General features: G+C 41.9%; 2 protein-coding genes across 4 annotated transcripts in view; both read right to left on the reverse strand.

Moving 5' to 3' along the window:
* The window catches only part of INTS4 (integrator complex subunit 4), an 86,382-nt gene extending 81,396 nt beyond the window's left edge, over positions 1 to 4,986 (reverse strand). The window contains exons 1-2 of one of the 3 annotated variants that reach the window (XM_010990059.3): positions 4,824 to 4,976; positions 1,162 to 1,356 (exon numbers count right to left, since the gene is read on the reverse strand). In XM_010990059.3, coding sequence (XP_010988361.2) covers positions 1,162 to 1,356; positions 4,824 to 4,877 — 249 coding nt within the window. In that variant the 5' untranslated portion in view covers positions 4,878 to 4,976. Of the gene's footprint in view, positions 1 to 1,161; positions 1,357 to 2,770; positions 2,789 to 4,823 lie in introns of those variants that run through there. The other 2 variants (XM_064492744.1, XM_064492743.1) reach the window with 2 other exon arrangements.
* Positions 4,987 to 7,334: 2,348 nt separating this feature from the next.
* On the reverse strand, positions 7,335 to 19,328 carry KCTD14 (potassium channel tetramerization domain containing 14). Its single transcript, XM_031460426.2, has 2 exons — positions 19,215 to 19,328; positions 7,335 to 14,220 (listed from the first exon to the last, which is right to left on the reverse strand). The coding sequence occupies exons 1-2, from the start codon at positions 19,281 to 19,283 to the stop codon at positions 13,558 to 13,560; spliced, it is 732 nt and encodes a 243-aa protein (XP_031316286.1). The 5' UTR covers positions 19,284 to 19,328; the 3' UTR covers positions 7,335 to 13,557.
* Between the last annotated feature and the right edge of the window lie 8,483 nt (positions 19,329 to 27,811).

The following is a 27,811-nucleotide window of genomic DNA, read 5'->3' on the forward strand; positions in this document are numbered from 1 at the left end:
CGCTTACCCAGGATCTAACAGAGCCTACAGATCTAACTTCCACTTCATAGTAAATACAGGAGATAAAGAAGAAAGTTAGCCAAAGGAGCACACAAATTCAGAAAATAAAAGACATTTTACAAAACAAATGAACAAGCTTCTTCAACAGGTCAATGTCACCAAAATAAAAATTGTTCTACATTTCAAAAATGCCATGTGTGGACACTGTTTGCATTTTGATTTGAACAAATGAACTGCATAACAAGATATTTTGGGAATGATTAGAGAAATTTGAATATGGACTATTTGTTAAATGACATTAAGGAATAATTTAATTTTATTTGATATAGTTAGAGTTATATATTTTTTAAATGCCCCATTTTAAGAGGTATTTACTGAACTATTTAGTGGAAAATATTATGATACTTAAAAAAAAAAAAACTTCAGGAAAACAAATAGAGCAAATTTGACAAAATATTAGTATCTATTTAACCCTAGAAATGAGTATTTGGTAGTTCACTATATTATTGTCTCTACTTTTCTATAAGCTTAACAATTTTCATACTAAAGTTTAAAATTCTAATTAATCTGTGATTCAAATACTTGAAAATCATTTCTTCTTTTACTTCAGATCTCACTTATGCAGAAAAACTGAAAAATAAATGCATTTGTGAATTTCATTTTTTGTTTAAACTATTTCCTGTATTTAATCATGCATAAATTGATGTTTTTTTCTAACCCATTAGAATACATACAGAAATAAAATGTCACTTAGCTTAAACAAAACAAAACAAAACAAGGCTATTGCAGTTAGATATGAGGGTCCTTAATTAAAGCAGCAGGATGAGAGGACTATATGCCAGAACAAATCTGGTGACAGAGGATCGTGGTTGAGATTAACTCCTCCTTTGTGCTCCACAACACTCTCAGTACCCTCAGCAATTTGATGCACATTATCATTCACATGTTTCCATCTCAGTACTGTAAGTTTCTGAGAACAGGATTTGGATCTCTTTTTATCTATGTATCCACAGTGCCCAGCACATGAAAAACATTCAGTAAAAGACTGCTGAATGAACATGTTCTTATTTACTTTGCAATATTAACCAATTCTGCAGACATGATACAACTCTTACACCTACTCCCAAACATACCCCCATCAGGTCCTCAAGAACTTCTTACCTTGTAGTAATGTTCCAAGAGAATCCTGACTACTCCCTCCACACTTTCTGCCTCAACAGGCTTCCTGGCAAACTGAAGCAGGTACTGCAAAGCATCTGCCGGGGAGGTAGCCTTACACAGATCTATATGGAGTGCTGCAGATTTACTTGGTTTTGTCAGTCGAAGTTTCTTAGTAGCAATTTCCTCCTGTTGTTGCTGCAAGGGGGTAAAGAAGATAAGACATGAAAATCTGACTAAAAACACAGACTCTGCAAATTTATCTTTGCCTTGTTTGATGGAAATAATCTTCCCTATAACAAATAATGTATTTAGGTGACAGACCTAGCATGAACAAAAAGCAGTGTTACGGACTGGGAAAAGTGCCAAATGGAGACAAAGCTGTAAGTCCCATTTTTGCTTCTCACTTGCTCCTATGGCTTTGGCAAGTCATTTAATTTCTACAAGTCTCAGTTTCTTTCTCTCTAAAGTAGGTCCACTAACATTTTGTTCTGCTTATCTCTTGGGATTGTTGTACCTTTAGGGTTAAAAGGACACACAAAGGATCTTCCCTACTCTATATTAGGAAAGAAACATCAGTTCGACAAATACATTCACACTGTGCTGAGGCACCCACCAGGCTCAGCTTCCCTCCTGAGAAAACTAGAACTGATGGGAACTGTCTGTAGCTTACACTGAGGACAAAAATCTTGCCCTCACAACAGATGACTATTTTCACCCAATTCATTCTCCCTTTATTAGATGGATGGTCAGTATAAGAAGAAAAAAAAAATACACTGCCATATGCCTAGCAAACTGCAGCTACTTAGTAAATGTTTACTGAATGACTGATCTGGAATTAGGAGTTGTCTCTGAGTTCCAACTCCACTGCTCTGTTCTAAGCATGTCATGATTCTCAATTTTACTACCTGTAAAATAGGAATGATGACACCTACCACCAATTTTTCTTAACCAGGGATCCTCATCTAAACCACAGAACACACAAAATTAGTTGAATGACTATTTCCTCAATTCTCCCAAGGATGGTGCATAACTAGAACCATTCTAGATACATTTATTACATACAATGAGTGCCAAAAAGCTCATGTAAAAGGAAATCTGTTACTCCAGGGCTTGAGTAAGGTCCTGGTGGGTAGATACAGAGAGGATCACAATATAAGATAAATGCTGCAATCAATAATTTTCCTTAACACTTGACACATCATAATGACATCTTGAGCAATCACCTCTTTACAGATTTACACTCCTACAGAGAAGAGACTAGGAGTATTCTAGACAGGAACACAGCATGGCAAGATAAAAGACCAAAGGCTCTGAAGTCCTTCAAAGTCCAAGAGGAATTTGAGTTCAATAACCATTTACCAGCTAGAGGCCTTCTTCTTCTGCAAAAGGGAACACAATACTTACATCATAGGGATATCTGAGAATTCTAAAGTATAATGTCTTAATTGTACAAACATATAATAAGCACTAGATATATATCACTTCTCTCTCCCTCTTCATTTTCATAGAAGGGAAAAAAAACTAGCACTAAGATCTCATTTCATCGCTCTATAGTAATCATTCATGAACCATGAAGTGAAGAAATGAGCTCTTCTCTTAAAATCCTCACCCATTTCTATCCTTTTCCACATAAATTCAGTCTTCAGTGTTATCTGGGATGCAGCTAGGTCAAAAGCTTGCGAAGATTTCTTTCCCTAGGGAGCATGTAAGGAGGAGGACAAACCAATATTTGCTGTCATTCAACCATCAATACCATTTTAATGAGCCAGGCCCTATGGTCTACCCAGAGGTCACACAGATGAACCAGGCATTACCGCTGCCCTCAAGGAGCACAAACTGGGGGGAGGTATGTATATTGGCAATTACAGTAGCAGTGAGTGATAAGTACAAGTAGATGACTGCTATAGAAGGAGGGGAGGAGGAACTAAAGCAACAATATAAGTCCATTGAGTGAAGAACAAAAAGAAAGGGAAGAATGACATCCATTCTATGTAAAAGAGACAACAGGTCGAAAAGTTTGGAGAGGTGCAAACACATGGCATGCTGGAGAAAGGGTGAGTAGTTTTGGTAAATGAGAACAACAGAACGTTGGGGAGAAGGGAAGTAACACTGTACAACATAGTGAATGCACATAATGCCACCAAACTGTACACTTAAAAAATGGTTAAAGTGGTTAAATTTTATGTTATGTTATAGTTTGACACAATTTTTTAAAAAAGTGAACAAGGGAAACAGAGCCAGGAAATCCCAAAAAACAAGCCACAGCAGAAGGAACTCTGTGAAGTTGCAAAACTTTCCTGAACCTTGAACCTTGAGTCGTCTAGAAGTTCAGAAACATTAATTTCACATAAAAGGGGGCAATAAAATTGTCAAGGTAAATATCAAAGTAATTTTAAGAAAAATGAGAATAAGAAGCAGACCAACTTCCCTACACACAATGGAAATATGCTACAAAGAAGTATCCACAAAACAAAACCGAAAGGCAGTAATACAACTGGAACTGGAAGGTATACTGTCAAATCACAAAAAGCCAGGAAGTTTTTACCAAAAAAAAAAAAAAAAAAAAGTACTTGCAAAAGAAGGAAGACTTCATTTACCCATACAATTACCTCTCTGTACTATAATCACAGATACGCTGTTTCATATCTCCCCCTAGCCTGTGAGCTAAAGGTCAGGGACCCTAATGTGTATTCGACTTTGTAGTTCAGCACTTTTCACCATACCTAATATACGGTAATCACTTTTTTACTCGATAAAATCTTATTGAAAGAACAAAGGAAATGTTTAAGGATCAGTGTCCTGCTGGATGGTCTAAATCTTGCAATTCTAGAAGTCTATGTATCTAAGAATGCTTTTGACTGGCATCAATTAGAAGCTTGTCAGAAGTATAGATTATTGCCCCCCCCACACACACACTCCACTTACTTACTCACTGAGTAGAATCTACATTTTAACAAGATCCCCAGGTGATCTGTATACACAAAGTCTTAGAAACACGACACAAAGTAAGACTTAGGATCAACTTCTACTCTAGCAGCATCTATGAGGAAACACATGGAGAATCACTGACTGCTGACAGGGGCTTGGCCCACCAATCCTTAAACAACTCCAAAGGAGTAAGGTATTGCCCTCCTTCCTAGTGAGCTGTTCCACCAACAGAAAGTTCTACTGGTCTGTGACCCTCGCCTGCTCTGACTGGGTCTATGAGGATTTCTATAGACTCCTTTCCCAACTCCTTGGAGCTCTGCAAGCAGCCAACTTGCCCTTGGGCGCTTTTTTTGTAACGGGAGTTGGGAAGGGGTCTGCCACTAACGGATTCTGTGTCCTCGTACCTACTCCAGAAGCCGCAAAGTCCTTGTCTGTAAAATAAGGATGCTCATGTAATACGAATAAAATGAGATAACGGATATTTTCGTAAACTGTAAAGCGCTATTTGTTCCTTCTAATTATTTTTTCTAGTGTCAGACTGCACATATTAGTTAATAATAACAACAGCAGCGGCAAACGAACACGCCCACTACAGAGTAGCCTCAGAGAGGCTGCCTATCAAAGTAGTCAGCACTCAACCCAGCTCTGTGGCGCCCGTTCCGGCAAAGTGCCTGGGGCATGAATAACCTTCCCCTACCCCAGGCAGGTATGGGACCTTTCCTTCCAGAACCTACCTGAACCACCTTAGTGAATTCCTCGTACACCCGCTTTTTGAGGTGCGCCGCCATGGCTGCCAGCGGACCCTCTCAGCTTCCGGACGCGACGAGGGAGGCGTGGCGGAGGAATTCGGAAAAATCAGCGGGGCGGGAGGAACCAGCCTCGGTCCCACAAGGCACTGGGGTTCCGGAAAGAGAGGCCGCTTCCTGCTGCTCGACTGCCCTTCCTGTGTGCGGCAGGATTTGGCCTCCTACGCCTCCTGCGCCGGTGGAACGAAAAGGAGCGAGAGAGTAGCACAGGGGGCGGGGCCTCTGGTGGGAGGACCCGGGCCTGGAAGGTTGGACGAGCCAATGGGAGCTTTCCTGGGCTTGAAGTTGGTCTGAGTGACGGAGAAGGGGGCGCGGAACTGAGCCGAGGGAGGGAGAAGGCACTGCAGCGTAAGGGGCAGAGGCGGGACCATCCAGAGTTGGAGGGAAAACCTGGAGCTGGGTAAGTTTGTTTTTTTTTTTTGCCTCCAAGATAATGGAAACAGGTCTAGTTGATGGTTCCATCATCCCTTGCTGTTCAGAGTGTTTGCTATTTGTATGTTCCCTGCACTCCTTTTGGTCAAGCTGTTGCTCAGAAACTGGGTTCACCTCTTGGCGAGTGGAGCCAAAAGAAACAACAAAGCCAAAGATCAGTAGAAAGAAGGATTTGTTGCTTGCAGCAAGTCAGGCGAACACTAGTGATATTTCCCAAAGCAGTGTCTCTCTTAACAGCAAAATTGGGGACATTTTAAGCTAAGGGTGCATGCATACTTATGAAGGGGCTTGAGCAGAGGAGAATTCAGCATAGAATTGGGGTGAAGACCAACTGAGTCCAAGTTTTAGTTGGTTGAAGTCTGGAGGGTGTACATCATCATTCCATCCTCCACCTGGGTGAGGGGCTTTAGTTCCTGCAGAACTCAAAAACCTGTATCAGATTGTTATGTATCTGTCCCACGAGGAGGAACTACGACTGTTTAATCGCTGAACTGTTTTCTTGACTACTTTTCCTTTGTTCCCACATTCCCCTCACTTCTCTTTAGATCACTAATTACCAAGACCTATTCAAGGACAATCATCGGGGCCAGGCTTAGATCAGAAAATGGTTTAGGCCAAAAATGGCTTCTCTTATGTCAAGAAAGCCATGCCTGATTCTTTCTGCAGGGACCCTGTATACTAAGTGCTTATAAAGCCATACACCACCCTTCCCCTAGGGTACTTTTTCCTGCTTCCTCACCCCAGTTGTTCAAAAGCTACCTATCCTTTAAGGAATCAACCCCTCCTCTGACAGCTACAGGAGAGTGGAAAGAATTCTGAGGCCAAGGGTCAAGCAACAAACCTTCAGACTATGACTGGCACTTAATGAACAAGTAACCTCAACTGCACTAACACCTAACCTGACAAAGATGTAATGACAATGGAATGAGCACAGAAACATTTTTTGCATTGTAAAGTGTAGTTCACTTGCTAGTGTTAATAAATCCAAGGTCAAGTTTTACATCCTGTATTAAACTTTAGCTGTTTCTTGTTTTGATCTTTGAAATAAGTTAATGTAGGATGCTTAGAAAAGGGGGCAGACTGTGCTAAGTACAGAAGACCCTAAAACATGTAAAAGATGGTCTTTACCCTCAAGGTCCTACATTCTAACTAGGAACAGAGACACCCAAACTGATCATTAAGGGGCAAAGTGTGCTGTAAAGCAGAGCTATGTGATTCAAACAGACCTAACTTTATGATGCCTTGGGGAGGATTTACAGAGGAAACAATTTTTAATCTGGCTTTAACATAGTGAATTTTCCAGAAAGGAAGAAAGGTATCCCAGACCAAAGAGACTACCACATATAAATGTGTCCAGTGAAATGAAAGTCACTTAGCAAACAGTGCCTTTAATAAATGTTAGCAGCTGTTATTGTTACCATATTTTATCAAAACTAAGCTGCCAGCAATTATAAAACAAGCCATTATTTTATGCAAAACATTAGGGGAAAAATGCTGAAATTAAAACCAATGGTTTCTTATTGCTTAGATTTATGTATACTTACTAAAAAGAGCTCATTTAAACTTATTTAGACAAAGATTTTATCCTGTGTCATATTGCTGTTTTCCCATACCTTTCTATGCATGTAAAAACTTTTTGTTTCAATGCAAATTATAGGGAAATCTCTTTGAAGATACCTTAAATGACAAAGACAACACATACACAAAACTCAATTGAAGTGATGACAACATGAATTGCTATGACCCAGTCATATGAACAATTGGCCAAAAGCATCTTAAGATGTGTCCTGATTTCAGAGGTGTTAAATGTGCATTTAAGCATCAATGATACAAAATATTATCATTATTATTAGACACAAGGTACAGGAAGGAGTTTGGTGCACTCAGGAAAAAAAAATTCAGTTAATATTGAGGGTAAAGTGCATACACAGAACAGAGAAGAATGAAAGAAATAAAGTTAAGAAGTTGAGGTCAGACTGGTATAGAAACAAGAATATTCCACATTCGTTAATTTTGAAATGAAAAACTATCTTTATTGAAGGGATGACATTTTCCTTTGACCTTCATTATTGTACATGGGAATACAATGAGGTGCCCCAGTGAATCCCTTGGGTTGCAAATAAAGTCTTCCTTGTCCCTCTTGTATAACATCAACCCAATTTCCCCCTTGGAAATTGGAGTCAACCACTCAGACTGGTGTGGTAGCCCCTTCTCTGCCTGTTGGTTCAGTGAGAAGAGCCCCAAATGTCCAGGGACAGTCTCACTACATGTTCCAATGTAATGGAAAATTGACTGGGTTCTTTAGTGGAACTAATCCTCCCTTGGGAACCAAGTACTCCAAATCCACATGAATATGAAATGAGTTATGTGTAAAAGTGACAAGAACCACTCCTACCTCTTAGTTCCCAGAATCATGTACTCTAACAGTGGGAGAAACAGTACACATTTTAGCTGTTGATATGAGGCATACACCACAAACCCATAAGACAGCATCCCCACACTTCCATAGATACAACAGGTAAGGAGACAACAAGCCCAAACGGATTTAGACAGCTTATTATTCACAGCATAGCAGGCAGCATGAACTTAATGTTTGTATTCGTTCTCCTTGTCCTCTAAGTACCATGGGGGTGATGCAGGTGAATGCCATACACAGTAGATCTGAAGCAGATGAAGAATGCTAAGCTTAGGAAACCCGCAATCTTAAAAGAGGAATGCTAGAAAACCTGCCCTCTGGAGAGAGACAATACCTTTTTTTTGTATATATATATTTTTATTGAAGTATAGTCAGTTTACAATGTTGTATCAATTTCTGGTGTACAGTATAATGCTTCAGTCATACATGAACATACATATATTCGTTTTCATATTCTTTTTCACCATAAGTTACAAGATATTGAATATTGTTCCCTGTGCTGTACAGTATAATCTTGTTGTTTATCTATTTTATATATATATTAGTATATGCAAATCTCAAGTTCCCAATTTATCCCTTCCAGCCCCCTTCCCCTACATTATTATACTGGTCAGGAAACAATCTGCCTTCCAATCCAGGGGGAGACGTGTTTTATCACACTGAAATGTCTCCAGGATTGGAGGGTGATACTAAGTTTATTACCCTGTAAAGAAGTAAATCTGCCCCCTACCTCTAAGCAGCTTTGCAAACGTCCTCAAAGCTATCAATGCCATTTGCTGAGAAATGCCAGCATTTCTCCCAACAGTTTGTTACTGAGCAGTACAGTTAACTGATTTGCAGCACAATCAACCTATCACCAAGAAGTGTCTAGTCTCCCTATGGAATAATAGCATATCAGGGACTCTGTTGGTCTCTGCTGTTGGACATCCGCCACTGACCAGATTAGCTTTGATGAGCAAAAGTCTGTATCGTAGAGCTCATGCACCAACTCCATCCCTGCCATCATGGCCACCTTTCTCATGACTCCGTTGAGCTGGGGTACCAGGGAGCTGGGGAAAGTAGTTGACTGGCATCCACAGGTTGGATTATTATGTCCATTTATTTTTTTTGAAAGCCTCTTCTAGAATGGGTGCCCTCTGGTGGGCATTCATAGGAAACACAGATATTTCCGCCATTCCAAGACGTTTCATCCACATAGTAACTCACAGGCTTTCTTGTCCCCAATCTTCCACTTTTATACTTTCCAAGTCTTTGGCCAACCAGGAAGGGGCCTGGGTATGCAGTATCTAGGGATCAGCCTTCCAGGACACTGAGCACAGCAGAAAAGGGGGGAAAAATGGATGGGGGGTGGGGTGGGGCAGGGAGAATAGGGAAAATAAGTAGAAGGGAAAAAAAAATAAAGAGGTACTCTAAGCAAATAGTGAGATCTGAAAATCTGCCACAGTGCTATGAATTAGGGTGTCTCCATGATGGCAATCTCAAAGGTTTTACTTGTTTTTTGTATTTTTTCCTTTGGATTATAATAACAGTTATATTTAGAATTCAGTTTTAAGTTTTCCTCCTATGACTATAATTTTCTTTAGTTAATCCCAACAGATCTGGAAAGTCTCATATATGCCCACAAGTGAACAGAGTTGGTATTTGTTTAATTGAAGTATAGACAATTTACAATATTACATTAGTTTCAGGTGTACAGCATAATGATACAATACCTTTATAGATTAAACTCCATTTAAAGTTGTCACAAAACAATGGCTATATTTCTCTGTGTTGATTATTTATTTTATATAAAATAATTTGTATCTCTTAATCTCATACCCCTGTTTACTTCTCTCTTTCCCCTGCCCACTGTTAATCACTAGCTTGTTCTCTGTATTTGTAAGTCTGTTTGTTTTATTACATACATTTATGTGTATGTGTGTGTGTGTGTGTATATAGGTACCTACACACACACACACACATACACACACACACACATCTCCTATATCTATTGATCTGTTGATGGACACTTAGGTTGCTTCCATGTCTTGGCTATTGTAGATTATGCTGCTATGAATAATGGGGTGCATCTTTTTTGTTTTCTTCAGATACACACCTAGGAGTGGAATTGCTGGGTTATATGCTAGTTCTATTTTCATTTTTTTAAGGAACTTCGGTACTGTTTTCCATAGTGGCTGCACCAATTTACATTCTTACCAGTAGTGTTCTAGGATTCTCTTTTTGCTACATCCTTGCCAACATTTGTTATTTGTGGTCTTTTTGATGACAGCCATTCTGACATGTGTGAGGTGATATCTCATTGTGGTTTTGATTTGCATTTATCTGATAATTAGCAGTGTTGAGCATCTTTTCATGTGCCTGTTGGCCATCTATTTATCTTATTTGAGAAAATGTCTGTTCAGGTCTTCTGCCCATTCTTTAATGGAGTTGTTCAGAAATGGTATTTTGAACATTATTAATGTGCCTTATTCACACTGCTTTTTCAGAAGAAGGGAGGAGACAGTACTATTGGGTAGGCAACCAAGAGTGTCCACTTAATTTATATATTTATAATTTATTTATTTTTTTATTTTTATTTATTTTTGAAGGGGAGAGGTAATTAGGTTTATTTATTTATTTATTTATTTATTTAGTGGAGGTACTGGGGATTGAACCCAGAACCTCGTGCATGCTAGGCATGCACTCTACTACTGAGCTATAACTTCCCCCCTCTAATTTATTTATTTTTGTGTATTTTTTTCATAGCCTTTAAGCCCCACCACCTTAAATCCTTCTTAGAGCAACGATTTAATTAGGTTGTACTGAATTAAATTAAATTAATCTCCTTCCCAATAATGTAAATTTTTTTTTACTGAAGTAGAGTTCATTTATAATGCTGTTACTTTTAGGTATACAGCAAAGTGATTCGTATATATATATTATTTTCCATTATAGGTTATTATAAGATATTGAATATAGTCCCCTGTGCTATACAGTAAGTCCTTGTTATCTATTTTAGATATAGTAGTGTGTATCTGTTAATCCCATACTCCTAATTTATCCTTCCCCTACCCGTTCCCCTTTGGTGACGATTAGTTTGTCTTCTGTGAGTCTGCTTCTGTTTTTTAAATAAGTTCATTTGTATTCTTTTTTTAGATTGCACGTATATGTGATGGATAATATTTGTTTTTCTCTGACTTACTTCACTTAGTATGATAATCCATCCATGCTGCTGCAGATGGCAATATTTCACTCCTTTTTATGGCTGAGTACTAGTCCATTATTATATATGTGTGTGTATACACACACACACACACACACACACACACACCACATCTTGTTTATCCATTCATCTATCAATGGAAATTTAGGTTGCTTCCATGTCTTGGCTATTGTAAATAGTGCTGCTATGAACATTGATTGGGGTGCATGTGTCTTTCTGAATTAGTTTTCATCTTTTTTGGATATATGCCCAAGAGTGAGATTGCTGGATCATGTGGTAACTCTATTTTCAGTTTTTTAAGTATAAATGTAATTTTAATTGCTAAATAATATTGCATTATATAAATGTAAGTTGGCTTATTTCCAATTGTTTTGCTATTGTAAGTTAAGTGCAATAAAAATAGTATGTCATCTTAATTGTGTTATGGATTGGGAGTTGGGGGGTTATTGAAATTGCCTTTGCTTAATAAAATAGTTTGGTAAATTGCTGAGGCAGAGAGTCAGACCCTAAGGGATGCAGAGCCAGAGCTTATTGAGGTAGTAGCTAAACTGGAACATGGTCTTCTGCAAATGACAAGAATACAAGGTGGCTAGTGGAAACTTGGCATGCCTCTAAAGCCTCAGTCTGGAACTGGCAACACTGTTACTTCCACACATATTCCATTGGCCAGATTAAGTCAGGAGGCCAAGCACGAAGTCAGCGGGGTGGGCAAGATTACTCCCACCAACAGAGAAGTATAGAAGGAATAGGGAGGGAAGAAAGAACAGGAAATAAATACAATCTACTAGTGAAACGCCCCCAGTGATGGGGGTGACTTGACTAACACACTTTTAAGGATATGTCCAAAATTCAATTTGAAGTTGTTTGCATTTCTGTGTTGTAAACTCCCTCCCCTTTATTTGCCTGTATTTGCCACAGTCGGCTACGTGCACAAACAGCTGATGGGAGTAGCATTTGTAAAAAATTGTTTTAAAAGATCTGAGTGTTAAACCTGGGTAAGCATTGTGTAGAACAGCAACAACAGGCTTAAGAATCTAGATGATCCCTGTGCTAAATGAATCCAGAAGGCGTGGAGAACCAGAGCTGACCATAAGAAGACAAGCCCTCTGGAAATGTACAGAAATATTGGGGAGGATATTGACCTTTCCATAATTCATGAAATTGAGATTTTTTAAGCAACCTTATTTAGATCTTATGGAGCAAGTTATCTCCTTGGAATCTAATCTCAGAAGTATTAACTACTGATCAAAAGGTATGAACTTTTTTTCAGGCTCTTGATGAGTAATGTTGAATTGCTTCATGTTATAAAGTTCAAACAGACATTCAGGATTTTTCCACTTTAAATCATCAGCCATGTTAAATACCAAAAAAGGAAAACAGAACACGTTTGAAAATATGAAAAAATATACAAGCAGATGCAGTTACCAAATTAAAACGCTTACTGAAAATGACTATGTTCTGAGCAATTTTATGTTTGAATTTGAAATTCCCTGATTCAGTATTAATTTCTTAAAGCTTGATAGTTAAACTTGACCTTCATTCCTAGGGAACCAGGATAGCCGGTCATCCTACTAGGTGGGGAAGGTGGCCATCTATCCCAGACCTGGACTTGGAGAAGGATGAGTGGCTACATGTGTCCTGTTAAGAGTTACTTAATGTCTCTGGTTGAGAAGCAGAACCTGAGAATCTCTTGTGCAAGTGGTTTATTGAGGATGTGCTCTCAGGTGGAGGGGAGTGAGGGAAGCAGGATAGAACAGAGGAAGACTGCTAAGCCAGAATGTGGTGGCAGATGAAGACTGACTTCAGCCTGATCTCCTGAGGAGCTCTAGAACAGAAACTGCACCAGAGTTGGTTCCTCCCTGAGGTAAGGGATCCATCTTCTGTACCTCTACACAAGCAAGATGGCAATTCTTTTCTTGAGCAGGCCTCAAAATTAAGAATGCCTCAGAATTACTTGGAAGGCTTGTTAAAACAGACCACTGGGCTAACTCCCAGAGTTTCTGTTTCAGTAAGCCTGAGGTAGGGGGCCTAGAGAATTTGTATTTCTAACAGTTCCCGGGTGTTGCTGATTCTGCTGGTATAGGGACCACACTCTGAGAACCACTGCTCTAGGTAAGAGGACAGCTGTAAGGCTCTAGCTGCCAACACAGCATCTGGGAAAGATCTGAGTGGCATATACTACCGCTACTAACTTGGCATCTTCCTCATGAAGGCACACACCAGGGCTGGAAGATTGGATCACAAGCTGAGGCTGGATAGGTTACATTTTTAGGTCTGACTGTCTAGACTCATGGCATCGTATTATTTTCCCATTGTCATCCCGCATTTCCAGCCAAAGCATTGTTAAATCGTTCCAGTTCATCTCCGCCTTGCTACTGGACTTCAAGGGAAAGGTCTGAGAGGTATGGACAGCTTTAAAGAGGGAGCAGCTTCACCTCACTAGGCAAGTACAGTGGAGTCACTTGCAAAGAATGGAAAATCCTCAAGAGGAAATTAAATATTTGGAAGTAAGACTCAAGTAGACCACATTGGAAGTTTTTGATGTTTGTGAAATTAAAGGATGATGGCTTTCGAAGGCAACTGGAGCCCATAACAGCCTCTGTCCCCAAGGATCACCACCAGCTGAAGCAGAATGTATGGAAGTAACCGGAGACCTTAGCCGGCAGTGTACTGTTGGGTGAACAGTGTACCTGGTACCCTTGTGCCTGAATGTCCATCTTGACGCAGTCCAGTAGATCGTCGATGGTCGGGGATGCCTTCCAAGGCCCAAACTTGACCACCGACCTCTTGTTCGCCTCCAGGAGGCGCAGGGTGTCTGCGCAGTTCGCATCATCCTTTTCGTTGCGCACGACGCACACCAGCACTTCGGAGTAGCGCGCAGCCACGGCCTCCGCACGCGCCAGGCGCACCATGAGCTCCAGGTTCTCGCTGTAGCCTGGCACCCGGAGCAAGAACTGCTTCCGAGCCACCTGCTCACCAAAGATCTGTGGCATGTCCTCCAGGAGTTTGATCAAAGGCTTGATTTCGTAGTACTGAGCCTCACGGTACACCTCGGGGATGTGCTGCATGGGCGGCTGCCCACTGCGCAGGTATTCTAGGATGGGTCCAAAATAGGTGCCACAGCGATCGACGAAGAAGCGTCCCTCTGCATCCGTGCACGCCTTGGCTGAGCTGGAGAACATCTCTGCCAGCTTCGAGCCTGGTAATTTTCTCAAGGTGGCCAAGGTAGTGGTATAGAACTCACCCCCAACGTTCAGCTCCACGACAGGAGATTCCTGGGGGCACAAGAGGCAGAGTGAACCGATGGCGCCACCTCCAGGGAGCGCATGATTTATTTTCATCAAAAGAATAATACCTACAGAATTTAGGGGAGCCCTGATTGGCTTTAGCTGTTGGAATTTACATCTTACTGAAGGGGATTACATTTATGCTGTATAGCTGCAGAGAGTGGGCATTTTAAGGAAGAAAAATATTTCAGTTTGATATAAGAATACCCATTCAAGGGTGGGGGGTGGGAAGAGAGAGACTGGGATTTCAAAATTGTAGAATAGATAAACAAGATTATACTGTATAGCACAGGGAAATATATGCAAGATCTTATGGTAGCTCACAGAGAAAGGAATGTGACAATGAATATATATATGTTCATGTATAATTGAAAAATTGTGCTCTACGCTGGAATTTGATACAACATTGTAAAATGATTATAAATCAATAAAAAATGTTAAAAAAATAATTAAATAAAAATAAAATAAAATACAAAAAAAAAAAAAACCCATTCAAGCATTTGAATTTTCTCATTTAGGTCACAGACTATTAGAGAGCAGGCTGCTGAGGAAGCAAGTCCCAGGGACAACACATGTAAATTGTGGCCTGTGGCAAGGCCTTTTCCCTTCCTAGGCCTCAGTTTCCTTGTTTATAAAATGGGGATATGGAGCTATTGTGAGGTCAAGAGTTCCTGACAGGGATGCTCAGATCTAACATACAGTTTAAAAAGGGGGGGGGGGGGTATTGGGGAAAAAACATTTTCAACCTTTCAAATAGGCTAAAGAAATCACACATGTATTCATTCAGGAATCATTTCTTGGGTACTTACTGTGTGTCCAAATCCTGTGCTGGGAGTGGGGGTAAAAATTCCTATTTCATATAGATCAGAAGTTCTGATTATCAATTGGCATGACTTTGTCTAACAAATGGCATTTGTCTGATGGATTTTTTTTTTTATTTTTTTTTTTTTTACAAAATATGGGCCCATAGAATTAAATCACAGGAACATCCTTTGTGGTGACAAGGCCAGTAACACCAAATACAGCAGATGAAAAACTGCCTCATAAACTGTAAGGCACAGTGCAAATGTAAGTTAGGTTTAGCTGTTCATCAGAATTTTTAGAGGCCTCTTCTCTAGACCAGGGCTGAGCACTAAGGATGTGGGTCAGACCCAGGTGGAAATGCCCACAGGCCAGTGCAGAGAGGCCCTTGGGAAAAGACTGAAAATTGAGCTGCATTCGAGAAATACTAAGTGCTGCCACACAGACCTAACAAAAATATGAGACTACTGTATAGTGATTATTACATATGAGATGATACACCAGTTGCTGTCCTTAACAAACCAGCTTCCTGAACAAATTTCATCATTTAAAATTCACCCACAGTGGAAAGGTATAGCTCAGTGGTAGAGTGCATGCCTAGCATACACGAGGTCCTGGGTTCAACCCCCAGTACCGCCATTAAATAAATAAATACATAAAACTAATAACCCCACCACAAAAAATAATAAAATAAAATAAATCTTACTCACTCATTCAAAAAAACATGTACCTGCCTACTTTGTGCCAGGTACCTGGGACACAGTGAGAAACAAGGGGGACACAGCCCCGCCCCTCACAGTCCGGTAACTGCAGAATGCTTCACCTGCGCTAACTCAATCCTCATAGCAGTCCTATGAAAGATGTATTAAATCCCCATTTTCCAGATGAATAAACTAAGGCTTAAGGAGGTGAAGTTCCTTAAGATCAACCAGCTAGTAAGTGATAGTGTCGGGATTTGAACTCAGGTCTGATTTACCCCGAAGCTTGCACTAAGTCGTTACATAAATTAATTTTCCACCTTCAAATACCTCCACTCTTCATTCCCTATTTATCCAACAAAATGTAAGGAGGACCTATTCCATTCCAGCCTCCTCTTAAGCAGATGAATAGGACATAGTTCCTGCCTTTGAGGAGCTCACAGGGGAGAGAGGGAAACAGATGGCTCAAATGTGTAGGTGCTGAGGGGGAAGACTCAAAGGTAGGAGGGACTGGCTCTTTTTGTGGATGTGTGTTGGAGCTTGTCGGGGAAGGTTTCCTAGGGGATGTGATGGCTGCTGCTGCAGAAAAGATCTCTGCAGTGTTAGGGGGAAGCCTGGATTTCCAACCTAGAGACTCTACCACTGGTCACTGCAGAGCCAGGGAGAGGGAGAGGGCTCAGGAATGTCCTTCAGTCTAATTTAGGTGTGACCTCCTTTTCAACTTGTCTGTGGGCTCTAAGATTAAAGTACTGGAATTAAGAGAGCTAAAGGCAGCCAAACTGCTGAGGAGAACTGAGTTGCCATGGCAACTGCTCCTACCAAGGGACAGTTCTGCTAGCTAGAGTGGAGAAGGGAGAGGAGAGGATGCGTTCTGACAGCAGCCAAGCAATACAGCCATGAGAAGAAGCAATAAGCCCAGAACCTGTGACTCCCTCTTTCTCCCATAAACCTCAAGGCCTATTGTTTGGCAAGGCTGTTTGGTTAACCCTGAGGTGGCTCTGTACAGCAGGCAGTCAAATATGAAGTTGCAGGCTTCAACCACTGAATGGCTCTATGGGCTCTTCTCACTACCGTACCACTGAAAGCTCACAGGCCCTCTTACTGTCCCCACATTACAGGCGAGGAAAGTTCAGAAAGAAGGGTCATAGAGCTACGAAGTGAGGAAGTCAGAGCTGGGATCAAACCCATACCAGTCTGACTCCAGCACAGCATGGGTGCCCTACCCCACCCTCCCAACATCCAGTTCCCCTGCTGCCAGTAATTAGCTATGTGCCTGGGGCTTCTCACTTCTTTCTCTGGCCTAAGCTTAGCAATTTACGAAATTAGGAGGCAAAATGGACAAAGAAAACTCTGTCTCTCCAGCTCTGAAGGTTTAATAAATCCAATCACTTAAATGTTGTTTCTGAAGCTCCTTTCCAGATGCTAAACAAAGCAGTTCACTGCCCTAACATCCTCATCCTCATTTCTTTATCAACTAAGACCTGGGCCTTGTTCCCAAGCTTCTTAATTCTATCCCATCTCTCCTTGTTTTCCCAAAACTCCCAATCTCTTTGGAAATCCCAGACCTCCTACCTCATCCATAAGTACTACAGTACTTGTTTCTAGCAGATAAAGACTTCTTTTCCATCCCTCTTCCAGATGACCTGTCCTTCCTCATGGCCCCTCTTCCCAACCTTTTCTACCAGTCACCCTGCTGAAGCATTCCTGGGTAGGCAAGCCTGACCCAGGCCCTTGTGTGCACACACTGGGGAAATGTAGTCTTTAGGATCCTCTGCTAGGTGCTAAGCTAGTGCTGGCCATGAGGACATAGGAATGAATCAGACAGACCCAGCTCTCACCCCACCAAACATTCGTACATTTCCTTAGGTCATCCTTAGTCTAGTCAGCGGAGGGACAGGTCCACTCATATGTCACCCAAGCCCAAGCCCGTATGTCTCCCCGTACCACAACCCTGACCTTTCTCCATTGTACCCTATCTCAGTTATCTGAGCCAGAAACCTAGACTGTAATCTTGTACTCTGCTCCCCTTCTTGACCTCTTCCCACACAGGTAATCAGTCACCAAGTCCTAGGGATTCTAAATGTCTGTTCGGTTCCATGGCTCCCTGCTCCCTCCAGGGTTCTCCCTCAATTCAGTCGCAACTCTGAAACCAAAGTAGTTTCTCTGAAGTGCAGGTCTGATCTGGCCACCACCTACATTAAATACTTCAGTGATCCCACATTCCCTTACAGAGAAACTCCAGACTCCTTAACAAGGTTTACAAGGCCCTATGCAATCCTGGCAATCAACTCCAACAGAGCCACCGACTGCTCTGCCACCCCCACCCAGCCACAGCAGGCTGGGCCCCACTGCCTCCAGGGCTTCACTCATTTGCTGCCTATGCTCCCTTCACTTGGCCCACTCATCTTTCTAGTTAACTCCCACAGGAATCTTTCTGGAGAGGTTGTCTCTTTGTGATCCCAGAGGGCCCTGTACTTCCCTTGTCTTGGTAGTTACCTCTCTTGTAATTCTGTTTGTTCATCTGCATCCCCCATCAGACTGGGACATTCCTAAGGGAGGACTAGCCTAGAGTCATCTTTCTGTTACCAGTCCCCACTACAGGGCTCAGCACATCAGGAATGCTCAGTAAGGGTCTGTTTAATGGAATGGCATTTACCCTCAGCACTAACTTACAGGAGCCCCTGGTAATCTGATAAAGGTAATCTTGCCCTACTTGGCATCAAGTACTGTGCTGGCTTCCTCCCTTGCCTGGTAATTAATTCAGACATTTATTGAGCACCTTGGGCCACCCGGCTTCCAAGCAAGTGACTTTGTCAATAGCCAACAACAATGGTTATCATCAGCCTATTGGAAAGAACTACGGTCAACCCACTGCTGGATCTGCTTTCCCTTCTACAAGTCTTTAGGATGGCACCTAACCCAGAAGGGATTTAGAATGTTCTGATCCTAGAGTGAACTGGGCCTTCTCCTGATTCTCACCCCCCGTAAGGCGGCAGAGAAGCAGGACTTGGGACCCAGCCAGAAGGTAGGAGCAGGCTGGAGAGGGTGGGGGGCTGGGGGCTGAGGGAGTGACACTCTGGACAGCCTTCAATTGGCTCTGCCTCTCCCGCCAGCAGGAGGGGTGGGGACAGCGGAAGAGCGATGGTCTGGGTTAAGCCAAGGTACTGAGAGAAGAGACACGGAGAGCAGCTAAAACAAATAAGAGAGGGAGGAGACAAACAAAGGCAACCAATCTGGGAAGAAGGCAAAGAGAAGAGGCTGGACTGAGCCGGAACCCAAACGAGACCGTGGCGCGGAAGGAGACATCTAAGAGGCAGGAACTGCCAAACAGAAAGGAGAGCGCCCAGCCGCAGGCGGAAAGGCCGCGCCAGAAGCTGGGGACTCAAACCCGGGGGGAGGGAAGAACGAGAGAATGAAAGAAGGGAGAGGCGCGGGACCCGAGCCAACCTGGCCCGCTCTTCCCGCCCTGGGCTGCTCACTCACCGTTCGCGGGCCCGCGTGGGGCGCCGCCCGGCTGAGCCGACGGGCGCCGGGCGCCGAGGTCAGGCTCATCCCGGCCCCGCGGGCGCTGGCACTGCGCAGCCCGGCTGCGAGGTACTTGTGGCTGGCGGAAGTGCACCTAGCTCCCTCTGGGGTGTGGGAATCCGTACCCAGGGTGTGGTTAGAAGCCTGATTGGCCTGGAATTAGCAGGCTTGTGAAACCCTAAGCTAGTCACTGCCCCTCTTGTGCACGGTGTTCCCTGACAGCCAAATTAGGGGAGGCATTCGCGACCTTGAGACTTTACACTCACTACAGTCCTAGGGGGTAAAGAAGCAGCAACATCCATTTTACAAGTAAGAAAAGTGAGGCTGCAGGAGATAGGGTGGCCAATGGGGACTATTTATCCACTTCAGATCAACTACTTAAAGTGCAAAGCATGACCACTGACGACAAGAGCTAGGTACCCGTCAGTACCTGTCAGTTATTTTGCTTAATGACATAATCCTTAAGAAAGGAGAACATAACTCCTCAAGTACGGGCTGTGCATAGTGACCTTGTAAAGAGGACGGTATGGAAAGGGATGGGGGGGTTGTTGGGAGGAAGAGTAATTGTACAGTGGAGAAACTGACAAATACTACCTCAGCCACATAATCAAGACAACATCAAAAGTCGTAAGTCATGATGATACCATGTATCCTTGATATGATGTGATGGAAATGGCACTTTATCTCTGTGGTCTTTCTCCCCAGTACACATAACCTTAGTCTAATCATGAGAAAAGCATTAAATTCCAACAGAGGGCATCCAACAGTATACCTGACAGCAATCCTCAAAACTCAAGATCATCAAAAACAAGGAAAATCTGAGAAAGAATATCAGCCAAGAGTAGCCTAAGGACACATGACAACGTAATGTAATGTGATTTCCTGGATGAGATCCTGGAACAGAAAAGAGACATTAGGTAAAAACTAAGGAAATATGAATAAACTGTTTACTTTAATCGTATATCAATATTGGTTCCTTAATTGTAACAAATGTTCCATACTAATGTGATATGTTAAAGATAGGTGAAACTTAGCGTAGGGTATGTGGGAACTCTGTACTATCTTCACAATTTCTCTGTGAATCTAAAACTGTTCTAAAAAATAAAGTCTAAAAAAATTGACTTAATAACAGTATAACAGCTATGGAAAATAATATGAAGGTCACCATTATATGATCCAGCAATTCCACTTCTGGTTATATACCCAAAAGAATTACGAGCAGAGTCTCAGAGACATATTTATACATCTGTTTTCATAGCAGCACTATTCATAGTACCCAAGAAGTGGAAGCAACTCAACTATCCATCCATGGATGAATGCATAAACGAAAGTGAGATATATGTACAGTGGAATGTAATTCAGCCTTAAAAAGGAAGGAAATCCTGTTGCATGCTACAGCATGGATGAATCTTGAGGGACATTAAGTGAAATAAGCCAATAACTAAAAGACAAATACTGATGATTCCACTTATGTGAGATCTAAAGTAGTCAAATTAATAGAAACAGAAAGGAGAATGGTGGTTACCGGGGCTGGGAGGCGGGGAAAGGGGGACTTGTTTAACAGGTATAGGGTTTCAGTTTTGCATGATGAAAAAGTTCTAGAGATCTGTTTCACAGCAATGTAAAAATATTTAGCACTACTGAACTGTACATTTAAAAACTATTAAGATATAAGTTTAATGTTATGTGTTTTTTTACCACAATAAAAAAAGAGATGACTTTTGGTCATAAACTAATAAACTAATGGTGCAGAAATTTGGAAAAAAATAAAAACAATAATAACCAGCCAGTATCTGGTGAAAAAAAGCTTTGGAGAGTGACAACTGGGAATGAAACCTCAAACCTGTCATTTACCAGCTGTGTGATTATCCATCACTTCCTCTCTCAAAAGAGCCCAAATTGCCTCTTTTGTAAAATACATGCAAGTACTTACTTTGCTGGGTTGTTGGGAGAATTAAACTGAAAAAAATCTACCGTATTCCCAAACTTCCCTAATGCTAAGACTCTCTCAGAATGCTTGTTCAACATCATTCCAGAGCCCCACCTGAAACCAAATTACCAAGGAAGGGCCTGACAGCCTGCATTTTTTGGAGATGAAAAAGTATTTGAATTTCTACTTACTTATTTTTATTGAAGTATGGTTGACTTACAATGTTGTATTAGTTTCAGGTGTACAGCAAAGTGATTCCATTATACATATACATATATACATTTTCAGATTCTTTTCCATTGTAGGTTACTAAAAAATATTGAATATAGTTCCTTGTGCTATACAGTAAATCCTTGTTGTTTAGCTATTTTATGTAAAATAGTGTGTGTCTTATTCCCAAGCTCCTGATTTATCCCTTTCCTCCACCCCTTTCCCCTTTGGTAGCCATAGTTTATTTTCTATGTCTGTGAGTCTATTTCTAGTTTGTAAATAAGTTCATTTGTATAATTTTTTTAAATTCCACATATAAGCAATATCATGTGATATTTGGCTTTCTCTGACTTACTTCACTTAATATGATTATCTCTAGGTCCAGCCATGTTGCTGCAAATGGCATTATTTCATTCTGTTTTATGGCTGAGTATATATATACACACACTACGTCTTCTTTATCTGTTCATCTGTCAGTGGACATTTAGGTTGCTTCCGAGTCTTGGCTATTGTAAATAGTGCAGCTTTGAACATTGGGATGCATGTATCTTTTCAAATTAGAGTTTTCTCTGGATATATGCCCAGGAGTGGGATTGCTGGATCTCATGGTAACTCTGTTTTTAGTTTTTTAAGGAACCTCCGTGCTGTTCTCCATAATGGCTGCACCAAACTACATTCCTACCAACAGTGTAGGAGGGTTCCTTTTCTCCACATCCTCTCCAGCATTTATTATTTATAGACTTTTTAGTGATGGCCATTCTGACTGGTATGAAGTGATACCTTATTGTAGTTTTGATTTGCATTTATCTAATAATTATTGACATTGAGCATCTTTTCCTACGCCTGTTAGCCATTTGTATGTCTTCTTCGGAAAAATGTCTGCTTAGGTCTTCTGCCCATTGGTTGATTTGTTTGATTGTTTGTTTCATTTTAAGCTGTATGTGCTGTTTGTGTAAAATGAATCCCTTGTTGGTCTCATCATTTGCAGATATTTTCTGGTATTCCGTAGATTGTCTTTTCATTTTGTCTGTGGTTTCCTTTACTATGCAAAAACTTTTAAGTTTAATTAGTTTCCATTTGCTCATTTTTGCTTTTATTTCCATTACTCTAGGAGATGGGTCAAAAAGAAATATTGCTGCGATTTATGTCAAAGAGTGTTCTGCTTAGTTTTTCTCTAGGAGTTTTAGAGTATCCTGTCTTACTTTAGGTCTTTAATCCATTTTGAGTTCATTTTTGTATACAGTGTTAGAGACTGTTCTAATTTCACTCTTTTATATGTAGCTGTCCAGTTTTCCCAGCACCACTTATTGAGGAGACTGTCTTTTCTCCATTGTATATTCTTGCCTCCTTTGTCGTAGATTAATTGACCATAAGTGCATAGCCTTATTTCTGGATTTTCTATCCTGTTCCACTGATATATGTGTCTGTTTTTGTGCCTGTACCATATTGTTTTGATTTTTGAAGCTTTGTAGTATAGTTTGAAGTCAGCGAGTGTGACTCCCTAGCTCTGTTCTTTTTTCTCAAGATTGTTTTGAGGGGTGGGAATGGATGAATTGGGAGTTCGAGATTTGCAGATACTAACAACTATATATAAAATAGATAAAAACCAAGTTTCTTCTGTATAGCACAGGGGACTATATTCGATATCTTATAGTAACCTATAATGAAAAAGAATATGAAAACAAATATATGTATGTATATGTATGACTAAAACATTATGCTCTACACCAGAAACAGACACATTATAACTGACTATACTTTAGTTAGGAAGAAGGAAGGAAGGAAGGAAGGAAGGAAGGAAGGAAGGAAGGAAGGAAGGAAGGAAGGAAAGAAAGAAAGAAAGATTGTTTTGGCTACTCAGGGTCTTTTGTGTTTCCATACAAATTTTAACATTTTTTGTTCCAGTTCTGTGAAAAATGTCATTGGTAATTTGCTAAGGATTGCATTGAATCTGTGTATTGCCTTGGATAGTATGGCTATTTTAACAATATTGGTATATCTTTCCATTTGTTTATGTCATCTTCAATTTCCTTCATCAGTGTCTTATAGTTTTTAGAGTATAGGTCTTTTGCCTCCTGAGGTAGATTTACTCCTAAGTATTTTATTCTTTTTGATGTGATGGTAAATGGGATTGTTTTCATAATTTCTTTTTCTGATAACTCATTGTTAGTATATAGAAATGCAACAGATTTCTGTATATTAACTTTGTATCCTGCAAATTTACCTAATTAATTGATGAGCTGTGGTAGTTTTCTAGTAGCATCTTTAGGATTTTCTATGTATAGTATCATGTCATCTGCAAACAGTGACAATTTTACTTCTTATTTTCCAATTTGTATCCCTTTTATTTCCTTTGCTTCTCTGATTGTTGTGGCTAGGACTTCCAAAACTATGTTGAATAGAAGTGGCAAGAGTAGTCTTCCTTGTCTTGTTCCTAATCCTAGAGGAAATGCTTTCAGCTTTTCATCATTGAGTATGATGTTAGTTGTGAGTTTGTCATAGATGGCCTTTATTATGTTGAGGTATGTCTTCTCTATGCCTACTTTTGGAGAGTTTCTATCGTAAATGGATGTTGAATTTTATCAAATGCACACAAGATGTGTACCTTGAACGTTATGACTTGCAAATGGGATTGAGCCATGGGGAGGTAGCTGTGACCTCCTCAAAGCATGCTTCCCTGCCCCCGTGTCTGGATTAGGGAGCCTCCCATGGGCTCTGCACAGCACATGTGCCCCTTCCCCTTGCACTGTCTGACTCCTCCCAGAGGGCTTGGACTGGGATGATTCCATAGGGAGGCTGTGCTCTGAAGGGTCCTCACCCCAGAAAGGACTGGACACTTGGAAGGACAGTGGGCACTTCTGACAGCACCAAGAAGTCTGGGCTTTTAGCTTCATTTCCTGTTTCTCCCAAGGCTCCGGCTGTCCCAAAACAACCTGTACTCCTATGCCTTCTTGCGTTTGTTTCTGCTGTTCCTTGTGTTCATAATACCTTTCCCCACTAGCTCATTCTTTCTGGAAAACTCCTACATAGCTTTCAAGGCCCAAGTCAAATGGCCCTCCTCTTCCTTTTAGATCCATGAGCACATTTGACCCTCACCATTCAAACAGGAATTAGCACCTCCATTTTATGGATGAGGACCCCAAAGCTCCCAGAGATAATGTGCCTCTTTCAGAGTCCTTCAGCACTGGGAGACAAGAGTAGTTCTGGCTCTGCCATTCATGTGTAACCTTGGCCAAGTCCCTGCCCCTCTCTGGGCCTCAGTTCTCCATCTGTAATATGGTGGGGGTTGGGATATGGCTTGAGATGGTATCTGGGATCCTGTCTTGCTTGATGCCATGGCAACAAAAGAATTCAGACAGCCCTTTGGTGTTGCCTGTGACTGGATCTTGTTTCCCTTTGGCCTGAATCCAAGAGCAAGCACTGCTTTCCTCTGCCCTCCTCCCACTCACTCCATTCTTTGTTCTTTCTTCCTGAGACAAAGCTGCCAGCCCCTCTCCTCTCCAGGCAGCTGGGCTTTGGGCCAGCCAGCCAAGTGGCAGCTGGGATTCAGATGAAAGGGCCCTCAGAGGGCTGCCTGTGGCGAAGTGCCCAGCCCAGCCCAGCCCAGGCCTGGCAGCCCCGGGCCCAGCTGTCCCACGAAGCATCCTGCCACCACTCCCACACAAGGCTCCTTTTGTGAGTCCAGCAGTGGGGGAGACCCCTGCCAACCCACAAGGACCCTCTTCCCTTCCCTCTGATACATACCCACTTGAGAAATACCCAGGTCTTTAGAGAATGGTCCAGGACTGGACCAGACTGGTTTGACTTTGGACCAGATGCTTTGGAGAGCTTCATTCCTTTTTATCTTCAGAACAAACAGCAGGTAGTGCTATTCCTCTTTAGAGAAGTGGCACACAGATGCCTGAGGCCCTACTAAGTATCAATCATGACGTCAGGAAGAGTTGACCAAGGTCATATGTTTCTTCCTCCCTCGCTCTCTTTCTTTCTCCCTCCCTTCCTCTCTTCCTTCCTTCTTTCCTTTCTTTCTTTTCCAAACACTCTCTAGGGGTGTTTCTTATTTCTTTTTAAATATAGAAGTTATGTGTGGACAACAGATTGTGTGACTTGGGTTCAAGTCCTTGGCATTAACTGCATGCTCTTATGCTAAGCCTTTCTTCTCTTTGGGCCTCAGTTTTTCTACCTGTCAAATGGGATCACTAGCCTAGGTAATCTTTAGGTCCCTTTAGTGCAGAGGAATGGGTGGCCCAGAGTTATCCACATTCCCCCGACAGGCCACCCACACTCAAACAGAGGAGCCTACTCACCCTGGCCTCTGTACCAATCTCTGTCACCTGAGTTTATCAACCATGAGCAACCCAACTTAAACTGCAGTGGATGTGGGTAATGTTTCCACCTGGCTTCTACTCTCCCTCTTTCTTTGCACAGAACCACAGTTTTCCTCTGGGGACCAGCCCTCCTTTACTCTCTACTGCTATCATCTTGCCACCACATACAGCTTGAGAATGAAATTGATAAATGAAGGCAAATAGAACTGAGAGATGAGATCCCAGTTCCTGGCTATCATTGGAGCATTGACTAAGCAATGGTGAAGGCCCTACCTCTGGAGTTTCCAGTTAGGTGACCTGAGGTTATTCCTTTTTGACATAAGCCATTTTACATTGGCTATATCTGTCACTTACATTCTAAAGAAGACCAGTGTGGGGTGGATTCTATCCTGGGTCTCTGCTGGTTGTCCTTCCAGATCCTCTCTACCTTTCCCCCCTGTTCTCCACCCTGGGCGGCTGATCCTTAAGGGCTACAGGCATAGACTCCCATTCCCTCCAGCTTCCATGAATTTAGCCAGTGGGAGTCCAAGTAGGAGGTCAGAGGCTGAGATGAGTCATCATTCCCAGCTCCCTCCCTGCCCAGTTCCTCTAAGTCAGCTGCGTCCCTCAAGCACCCTCTCCACCCAGCTAACCTCTCTGGTACCTGCTGTCTTCCTCGCCCCTTCAGGCCCCCACAGTTAGCAGCCCTGGGGGACTGCACTATTCCTTGTTTCTCTCGCCAACCTTCATATCTTGGAAAGGATCCAAGTCCCTTCACTAACCTCTCCCCGAATCCCCAGCTTGAGGAATCACCTGTGTCCTGGCTGAATGGAGCGTGTGTGTGCTGCGCATCCTCTCTCAATTGCCAGTTGCTCGAGAATTAATCAAGAGTCTGTACAGGAGGGTATGAATGAAAAATACTGCAAGCCATGTCAGTAAACAAAGAATGCTGTGGCCATCAAGTCATCAGCTGCTACTGCCATCCTAACAGTGAGCTCAGGATGCAGACAAGCAAGCAGCCTGGCCTCTGGGCCACCCTCAATGGTGCACCCTGAGGGAACTCAGGATGGAAGGCACAGGAGATTGGCCCTGGATAGCTAAGGTGCACATCAAAGGAATGATTTCAGTGAGCCCAGAACTTTGTGCCTTCCCATACAAAGAAGAGGGCTAAATTCCTTGAGATATCTGGTTTTCCTTAATTAACAAACAGCAATCCTTTGATGGTTCCACTACCCAGTCTTTGTTGTAAAACTCCTATCTGTCCCGGCTCCTCCCCTACCTCTTTGGAGCAGTCCGTCAGAGCCTTAGAGCGAGCTGAGAGGCTGTCATCTTGGGCTCGAGGGTTTCGAGTCCTCAGAAATGTCCACCAAATAAAGCATAACTCTCAACTTTTAGATTGTGCATTTTATTTCGGTCCACAAAGGGAACTAATTTTTACTGAGTATGCACCATGTGCTAGACTTCAGGCAGGGCACTTCATGTACACGGTTAGATTTCATCTTCACATTCTATAAAGTAAGTGTTTTTTTTTACAGAAGGTATTTTACAGAAGATAAAACTGAGGCCCCCAAATGGTAAAAGGACTCACTAAAGTCTCATAGCTGAGTAAGTAGTGGACTCAAGATTTGAAACCCATCCACATCTGGCTCCAAAACCTGTGCCTTTTTGCCACTCTGGGTCCTGCTTTCCAAAATGCCTGGTTCCTTCTCATCCTTTAGGTCTTAGCTTAAATGTCACCTCTCCCAAGAGGCCTTCCCTGACCACTCTATTGGAAGGAAGTCATCAGTGATATTCTTTTTCATAGCACATTGTGCTTCTCCTTCACAATGTGTATTTGTTTGTTTATTTAATGTCTGTTCCACTCATTAGACTAAGCTCTCCGAAGGCAGTCACTCTCCATACTGGTTTTGTTCACCACTCTCTTCCCGATGCAAGCACAGTTGCCTGCTCTACACCAGGACCCAGATAAATACTTGTTAAATGAAAAATAAGGCAAAGAAAAGCATTAAGTGCCTGCCTAACATCAGGCATTTCATATGATTTCTGACCTTATTTTCTCTTCACAACTATCTTGCTAGGTACAGGTTGTTGTCCCATTTTGCTGGCAGAGG

The sequence above is a fragment of the Camelus dromedarius genome, chromosome 12 (assembly GCF_036321535.1).
Source record: "Camelus dromedarius isolate mCamDro1 chromosome 12, mCamDro1.pat, whole genome shotgun sequence".
Taxonomy (NCBI): Eukaryota; Metazoa; Chordata; class Mammalia; order Artiodactyla; family Camelidae; genus Camelus; species Camelus dromedarius.

Excerpts from the sequence above, each read along its gene's own strand:
- KCTD14 (XM_031460426.2), bottom strand. The coding sequence starts at position 19,283 with ATGAGCCTGACCTCGGCGCCCGGCGCCCGTCGGCTCAGCCGGGCGGCG. Across the intron at positions 14,221-19,214 it reads CCCACGCGGGCCCGCGAACG|GAATCTCCTGTCGTGGAGCT; the intron begins GTGAGTGAGCAG and ends TTGTGCCCCCAG.